The 9,143-nt window shown below is 37.5% G+C and overlaps 1 protein-coding gene across 1 annotated transcript; it reads right to left on the bottom strand.

The window, feature by feature from the left end:
• Positions 1 to 2,866: 2,866 nt before the first annotated feature.
• PABPC4L (poly(A) binding protein cytoplasmic 4 like) lies at positions 2,867 to 8,029 on the bottom strand. The gene has a single exon (XM_077140022.1). The coding sequence runs from the start codon at positions 7,584 to 7,586 to the stop codon at positions 6,435 to 6,437; it is 1,152 nt and encodes a 383-aa protein (XP_076996137.1). The 5' UTR covers positions 7,587 to 8,029; the 3' UTR covers positions 2,867 to 6,434.
• Positions 8,030 to 9,143: the final 1,114 nt, after the last annotated feature.

Below are 9,143 nucleotides of genomic sequence, written 5' to 3'. Positions count from 1 at the left end.
GTAGTAGCATATGAACAGAATTAAAAGCTACACAGGGACCAGAGAATGCAAGTTCTCATAGGCTATGGTAAAGATTTGTGCTTCACTTTTGGAGTTAATTGTAGGTCATGGTAACATTTTAAGTAGGAGAATGACATGATCAAATTTGCATTTCACTAGTATCATTTTTGTAAAATTAAAATGAGATCGCCATATAATATCAGAGCCAATTGCTTTTTACCAATTGTAAACTACAGTAGAAGTGCCATTTGTGTAAGTACTATGTATGAAATATTAGTGAATAGGATGGTGAATAATACTAGATTAGCATTTCTAACACCTCCCATGGTAATTCAGTAAAATAATGATGTGTCAAAATGGTATACTTACAATTCTAAGATTGATAAAGACTATATTTCAGCTTTGGCTTGCATTCAAATTGAAGCACTTTGATTAACAAAAATTTTCTGCAGTGACTATTGTAAAGGCTTACTTTAACTTCAAGTAGTAAGGATTGGCATTATGTCAAAACTGTGGTACATTGGTATGCCACAGGCACATGCATTGTACAAAGATGAAATAGAATGCAAATCAAAATTTCGAAGCACTAGAGACTGTCAGACACGGTTTCCTGAAATTAAAAAAAAAAATCCCAGTGGAAATAATGATTTTTAAAAACGGAATCATCACCAATACTCAATGAATGCAAAAATAGCATTCAATTATAACATCCACCATTTCAGAGACACTACATTTGGAACTCAAGTATGTGGTTAGTATTTGGCAGAACTTCCAAATAGAGTTAGCTTCAATATCTTTAATGATGTAAATATGAACAGTTTAGCTTAAAGTCTGACGTAATATCATTGTACAAACTGCCAATATTTCTCAGAAGTTAAGCATTTTTTCTACTGTAGTAAAGAATGACTCTAAACGGATCAATTTTCTTTTCTTCTTGATAGATTCAATTGTTTCATTCAGGGGAACTAACTTCAATTTAGTTAAGAGCATTAGATGAACTCTAAGACATGTTAGGAATATGCAACACAACTAACACAGTCTTTTGAGCAAACTTGCAAAATAATCTAATCATAACAAATTCAAATGCAAGTGTATTTGTGACTCAAAATTCCGTACAGCTGTATTTAAAAAAATGTTTAAGGGTTAAATTACATGGAGTATCTACTTTTGTGTAAAACAGAAATATTTTGGAAAGCTCTGCATATGTGCAATTTGTATTTTGAATATAATCATTGGATTTTCTCATTAAAAGTTCTAATAATAAATCTCTTACTAAAGAAAATGTACACCCATTAATTTATGTGATTAAGTTACAGTTTATCTATTAGGAGCATTTTGTAGGACGTTGACTTTTTGGATTTTTGTCAATATTTCATTGCCTTGTCAGCAGGAACTATTCTTAAATTCTTTACAGAGAAATGACACAATAGTTATTGGGATACACATTAAATTAAGAGTTCATTCCTCTGGTGTAAGACTGTAAAACATGAGCATGCATGGAAACTTGTTGGGCTCAGATTTCATTGAATTAAAACTGAAGAAATCAATGACTTATTAAATATAGATCTATATTGAAACATTCTCGAACATTTGTAATCTTTTGATAATTGCTGTTGGTGGAGATCCATATTTTAAGCTAGGTGGACTACAGTGAATTTGACCTTTTCAGTTATATTTTTCACAAATTGCCTAACTTAGACCAAACAGAATTATGATAGGGACTCATTACCAAACAAAAATGATGAATTTAATTTTATGCAGAATATTGGGATATATCTGCAAAATGTTATGTCTAAAGATTGTGCAAATTGAAGTACAGCCTGACTCAGGTTTTGAAGATTGTTGGTAGGGAGAAAATAGGATTTTGAGAACTATTTTTAAGCAAGAGCTGAAAGACTAAACAAGAAAGAAAATATAAAATAGATACTGAAATTCCAAAATAGATATATATAATGAAAAAGATCCAAAATTTAGTGGTCACTATTGGATTCACACCCCTATGTCATTCTTATTCTTTTTTTTTTCTTATCATAACCCCACCCTCTGTGGACCTTTGAAAGTTGACTCCTTTCCCAATTCTGGGGGCAGATCTCGATGAATCAATGTCCCAATATTGGACAATGAGAACAGAGGGGGAACGCTGTAAAGGTTTCTAGGAAAGATATCACCTTATGCATGTTGTTGTGTCTGACTGTGATGACAGGAATTCCTGCAATTATGTTGTCTCTTAACTAAGGACAAAGCCAACAAACGGAGAGAGAGAAGCCAAGGGGACTCCAGGAGAAGTGGCCAGAAGATGCCTCAACTCTGAAATTTTGTTAGGCGAAATTTCCTTTTCCAGTTTCAGCTGGGTTTTCTGTTACTTGACTACAAAAATATCCTGAAGATGTTTAATTCGTTCTATTTTAAAAATGAAGATTAAAAAATTCTCTTTTCTATCTACATTCTATCTATTATTTCATTATCTACTTTCAAAAATTTCATCGAAGCATATATTCCAAATATGATAAAAGTAAGTTAATTCTACATTGCCACCATGTTAGCTGAATATCACTTTTGCTAGTTATGAAATTAAATTAAAAAGTGTCTGTAAAATAATACATTATTCCCTGTGAAAACCTGATCTATAGTAGTGCTTTCTTTTCAATGATGGTCCTCTCTCATAATTATGAGTAACTTAAAAAATAAATACTAATATCATCTCATATAGGAATTGGGCTTTTAAAACATGAAATTGAGCAGATCCATTAAAAATGCACATTATTTTCTATTTTTCCCAAGGAAATTGATCTTTAATCAATTTGTACTTTAAAGTACAAATATTTTAAAACAAAATAAAAACCTTTCAGACATGACTTTACCTTGATGAAGGCATAGACTTTATTACATCTTTTTCCAGAAATTTATATAATATCAAGAAGAAAATACCAGTATCAAAACACTTGAAAAAGTTTATTTTTACCAACTATAGCTTTCCAATCAAAATCTTTAAAACATTTAAAAGGCACATATTTATTGAGTTGGCTGCACATGTAAGAAACCATTTATACAACAGAACTTGGCAATGTGTATGTGAGGGGCCAGTGAAACATGAAACAGTGGCTCAAGCTATCTATATATAAATTAGCTTTTACTGCAAAGCTTATTTATCAAGATATTTGGGCCCAAAAGTTTAACCCCTTGAAAGAATGAACTTAGCTGGTTCCCTGGTCCATTCAACTGCCAGCAGGAGGAATTGACATAATCGCATATACCAAAAATAAAAAAAAAAAAAAGAACCAAAACTTAAATAACATTTTCAAGGAAATCCGTATGACTGTTTTTGCAAGCTAACTTAGACATTTCTCATCATAAATATTGGAAATGTGACTTCCACTAAGATGGTTGATTATTGTGTGTCATGAAGCTACAGCTACAATTTCTCTTGATATCTGATAGTATGTCCAAGTAATTCCTTGTGCACACAAGAGATGAGAACTAAGTTAAATGATAAACTGATATTATCTTGATAACCTATATATAATCATTACTAATATTGTCTAAATATTTGAACATTTTGGTGGACAGGAATATCCTCAGAGATGTTACTGCATGGCACACCTACTACATGTCTTAGTCCTGTTAACAACTCACTGATGTTGAGATAAATTTTTCTCAACACAGTGATTCCGAGAGCCAATGAATGAGAGTTGGCATATAAATTGCACATAAAGTCTTATAATCAGCATTTACCAAAGCATATGCTATTAAAGATAGAAAAGCATGGCATTTTTAAAAGATTTAGATAAGATTCTTTACAGACAAAAGTTTTTTTAGCATGTATTAAGAATATGAAACTAAAAGTAATAGAAAACAACATGGATTGTGTATACCTATATCTATATCTATAAATATATATTTGAGATTTCAAAGTGTTTTTAAGTATGACATCAATATCATATAAGAAAAAAGACAGAAAATTTTGAGTTTAAAAATGTTCGGAATGACCCTCAAAACCATAATCAAAGTAAGAATATTAAGAGAAAAAAGTTTAAAATGTTTATCTTTAATATGTAAAGAAATCTGCCAAATCTACATAAGTTAAAAACATCATAATATTAAGATCATGAAAATACAAAGGCCAATAAATATAAGAAGTTATATCTTACTTTTGTATTAATAAAAAAAGTGAAGTAAAATTGTGAAATATTTTGTTTTGCATATATCCAATTGGAAAACAAACAGAAAGACTAAATCCCTGGTTCCTTGGAACATAAGGAAATGTGCACTCACCCACACTGAAAACAGAAGAGTAGGGAGCAAAAGTTTTCGGGACAGCATTTGGGCAATATTTATCAAAGCTGCTCAAAATTGCTTACTCTTTAATCATTAATTCTATGCTATATGCTTTCTTATATATAGATATGCCAGCAAACAAGAGCTTGCAAGTATGCTATCTCAAAGTTGCTTATAATGGGGGAAAAAAAAGAAGGAAACAATCTAGCCTATATACTTATCAATAGGAAATCAATTATATTATGGTAGAATCATTGAGTGAAACATAAACCAATAAAATCATAATGCAAATTATTCTTTATGCATATGGAGGTTGACCGCTTCATAATGTCAATTTATGAAAGCGATTTCAATCGAGATTTATAGTCTGGTATTACTTCTTTAAAATGATCTATGAATACCAACAGAAAAATTGGGGAAGAAGAAGCAAAAATTTTAACAGCAGACCTATTCAATAGCAGGGTTATATGTGATCCTAATTTTTTTCATTTCTATAATTTTTTTCATTGCATAAAAGTTTTGAATTTTGAAAATGTGATCATGAATACATATCTATAATTTATATAAAAATAAATAGAAAGAGATATTTCTCATTCTTTTACAGTTAAAGTATTGTCAAAGAAAATGTTTTACAGTTCTTTTTTCTAGTTTATATGAAACACAAGATTTGAATATAAGGTTACAAAAACCAACCAAGCAAAACCAAAACACAATAACAACAGAAACAAAAATACTTTCAAGACACCTTTGGTATGAGCTTTATAAAAAAGTTCAACATAATTATGCAAATCTAAATAAATTACTTAAGCTTCTATTTCAAAAGTGGATTTGAAGTTGCACGTATTAAAAGTCAACATAAGAAAAATTGTAAAACAAATATAAAAAGGAGGTGAGCAATACAGATGAAAGGCAGGAGGGAAGGGGCATCTGGGAATGTGGCTAAATTAAGATAAAAATCATGTTAGAAAATAGAGGCTAAGTGATATAACAGCAATTTATCAGAAAATCAGTGAGTTTCTGTTCCATCAAAGCTAAAAATGAAACTTAATAGGTAATACAGCTTTCACAGTCTAATAAAAGGAATCATGAGCACATACAAATATAGAAATTTTACTTTTCCTTGAACCCTGAGAGAATATCAGCACACAGAACAATATAAAACAAAGATTAATAAGACACAATTGTTTTATATTCCACTCTATATGTGGTTAATAATATTTGCATGTGGTAAAAACTCAAGGTATAATAGTAAGTTGGCTATGTATTTAAGAAATAAGGCCAAGTTATTTATAGTCCTTTAAAACTTAAGAAATATAGAAAGTCAAGGTTTTATTATGTAAGTCACAATTTAGCCAACTAGCAAGTACCTTAACCACAGGCAACTGATAGAAAGAATGGCAAAATATCCTATCCAGCACCTTTGTAGATAACATTAAAAATATCCATTAGCTTAATACCTGCATTTTCAGAAAAACAGTCATGTCAGGACTTAAATTAAAAAGCAATTATATGGGCGGGCCACCGTGGCTCAGTAGGCAGAGTTCTCACCTGCCATGCCGCAGACCCGGGTTCGCTTCCCAGTGCCTGCCCATGTAAAAAAAAAAAAAAAAAAAAAAAAAAAAAGCCATTATATGTTTTCCCAGTTCTTTAAACATCACTTCAGAATGAAATGTGCTTTCAGATTCAGAAATAACATGTGCTTCATCTACGCTTAAACTTTTGAATTCTTAAAAACAAGATGAGAAATTAGAAAGTTTCTGTTCATAACTAGAAAGAACTTTGGAATCCTCAGATATTTTGAGAATATTTTCACGGAAGAAGTTAAAGCTAGCAATATTATTTCAAAAACAAAGAAAATATGCAATAAACTCAATTACCTGACAACAGTTAGTTCAAAATGCAATAAAAATATCGAATTATAGCTATTTCTACAAAACGACATAAAAATTAGAAAAGTATACAGTATTGTAAATAGAAGATATGCCCATTAAAAAAAAAGCTCCTAAGATTCATTTATTATTTTCCTTAAAAGAAAAAATAATGGCTTTGAATACAGAACTTTTTTATCAAAAAGTTTCTTGAACTAAGCAGCCATGAGCCGAGGTCTGAAATTTACTGAGAACAATTCAGGCAGGGATCACTATCCATCCTTCCCCCACCTACTGCCAATACTGGCTGGTGAGGTAGGCTTTTCTCTCCTTGTGCCTGTGGGCCAGGGCAATATTGAGGGGCTTGGACCCCAAGATGCGGCCATTCATCTCAGTCATTGCTTTAGTAGCATCCTCATGAGAGGAGAAGCAGATCAAGCCAAACCCTTTGCTTCGTCCTTCTTCCTGCATTACCTTCACTCTGCTAATGGACCCGAATGAAGAAAATTCCTTCAGTAGTTTTTCATCATCGATGGTATCATCAAGATTCTTAATATACAGTTTTACCCCCTGGCACTGAAAAATCCTTTCGTGTTTTAGCTGCTCAAACATTTGCTTTAACTCGGCCTGTCGCTCTACTTTCTTTTGCGCCCGGGCTACAAAAACCAGCTGCCCATTGATGTCCTTTCCATTCATTTCTTCCACAGCCCTTTTGGCAGCCTCGTGGCTCTCAAAACTCACAAAGCCAAAGCCTTTGGATTTCCCACTGGAATCTGTCATCACCTTGACACTCAGAGTTTTACCATATTTACTGAACATTTCCTTCAGCCTGTCATCATCCATGTCAACCCCAAAGTTTTTGATGTAAACATTGGTGAACTCATCGGTTTTGTTTCTGAGCTCAGCTTCCCTATCTTTGCGGTTTTTGAATCTGCCGACAAACACCCTGCAGTCCCTGAGCAGCATCCCATTCATCTCCTCAATGGCCCTGTCCGCGGCGCTCTGGCTCTGAAACTGCACAAACGCATAGCCCTTGGAGCCTTTCTCATCACTCATCACCTTGGCGGAAAGGATCTTCCCGAACACGGAAAAACGTTCATACAGGGCTTTGTTATCTATGGATTTGTCCAAATTCTTGATGAACACGTTCCCAATTCCAGATTTCCTTAAGTGTGCATCATGTTGAGACCACATGAGACGGATGGATTTGCCTTTTATCACGTCAAAGTTCATCGTGTCCAAAGCCTTCTGAGCATCGGCCAGCTGGAGGAAGTTCACGTAGGCATAGCCCAGAGAGCGGTGGGTGACCAGGTCCCTGCAGATGCGGATGGACAGCACCGGCCCCACAGTGCTAAATTTCTTGAACAGCAGGTCCTCGGTGACATCTGCATGCAGGTCCCCCACATAGAGTGAGGCCATTCGGTACTTGGCTGCTACGCTCATCTCCCTGCAACTTTACGGCCTCGAGCTCGTTCCTGGGCGTGCTGGGAGCAGCAATTTCTGCAGGAGCTGGGGCAGGTCACAGCTCCAGGCGGGGAAGGCGCGGCGACCTCGGGATTACTGCTTCGGTGTGTCCAGCAATGCGATTGGGGACAGTTCTCCCAGGCTCCGGCAACACCCTTACCAAAAAGCCCCAGGACAACCAATCCAGCCCTTCCCTAGAAGTTGGCAACGGAACTTTGAATTCTCCGGGAAAGGCTATTAGACAAAGACGTTCCTTTCCCACCAGGCCGTGAGGAGTCTTTCAGTGCTGGCTGGCCTTCAGGCCGGGCGTCCTCCACCCCTACCCCGGCCGCTGCTTTCTGCATTAAAACAGGCCTCACTCCGGCTGCCCTAAAGTTACACCCGCCCGGGAAAAAACTGCCCCGGCGGCGGCGAGGGGCGCGGAGGCCCGGAGGCCCGCCGGCTGGGCTGGGGGTGCGGAGCCCGCGGCCAGCAGACACCCCGAGGAGCCCAGGGCAGCTCCGCGCGGCGCGCCCGGGACCCACGGTCCGGAGCAGAGGAGGACAGACCGACGGACGGACAGACGGACCAGGGCGCGGGGGCAGCCGCCGCGGGGGGGGGGGGGGCGCCGGGCGGGGCTGGGCGCGGAGACGCGGAGTCGGGGGCTCACCCGGGCGGCCGCGGGCTGCAGGCGGGGAAGCCGGAACTCCGCGCTCAACTTCCCGCTCGCCTACTGCCAAGTGGGAAGTTTTCTTTTTCAGAATTTTTTTTTTTCTTTTGGAGAATGTTTTCCTTTTCCCTGCCTCCGCCCCCACGCGCGCGCGCGCACACACACACACACACACACACACACACACACACACACACACAGCTAAGAAGCGGGAGGCGGCGACTTGGCTGGAGAGACGCCGTCTAGGGGAGTGGCCCCCGTCCCCCGGGCTCTGCGCGGGTCGGGCTGCAGGAGCTTTTGCAAACGCGCGTCTGGGCTGTGGCTCTGTCCGCTCCAATCCCCCAAGGCCTCCTATCACTGACACTTGGAGACGGTCCAACAGCCGTTCCTGGCTCCACAAAGTTTTGCAGGATTTCCGCTCTGTTCCAGTCGCCACTGCAGCTTGGTCTCCCTTTACTGAATTCCAAGACACGGTCGTCTCTTTTTTCAGGCTGAAGTTTATAAAAATCTGTTCCTCAGAAATCAATGTCAGTGCGCTTTTTCAAATGGAAGTTTCCCCTAATCCCCTTCTGAAAGTTTGTCTCCCTTTTAGAAACTCTTACGCGACCCAGTCTTGTAAATTTCAGCACCGTAGGGGCCATGCCCATTTTATTCACAGGTCCAGTTCAGAGACTTGCAGGAACGGGAGGCTCAATGTTTATTGAAATAAAGCAACTATGTAGACGAGATAATTTAATCTAACCAAGGCTGCTTTTCCTAGCCAGAGACATGGACACAGTCGTACTTACCTTAGAAAGTATTGTAGGGATTAAGTGAATTCACAGATTTGGAAAGGTCTAACACAATACCAGACATGCGACAGGTTTTCAGCAACATTGGTTTGATTT

The sequence above is a fragment of the Tamandua tetradactyla genome, chromosome 22 (genome assembly GCF_023851605.1).
Source record: "Tamandua tetradactyla isolate mTamTet1 chromosome 22, mTamTet1.pri, whole genome shotgun sequence".
Taxonomy (NCBI): domain Eukaryota; kingdom Metazoa; phylum Chordata; class Mammalia; order Pilosa; family Myrmecophagidae; genus Tamandua; species Tamandua tetradactyla.
Note: the sequence above shows the minus strand (reverse complement) of the source record. Positions and strands in the feature narration are given on the sequence as shown.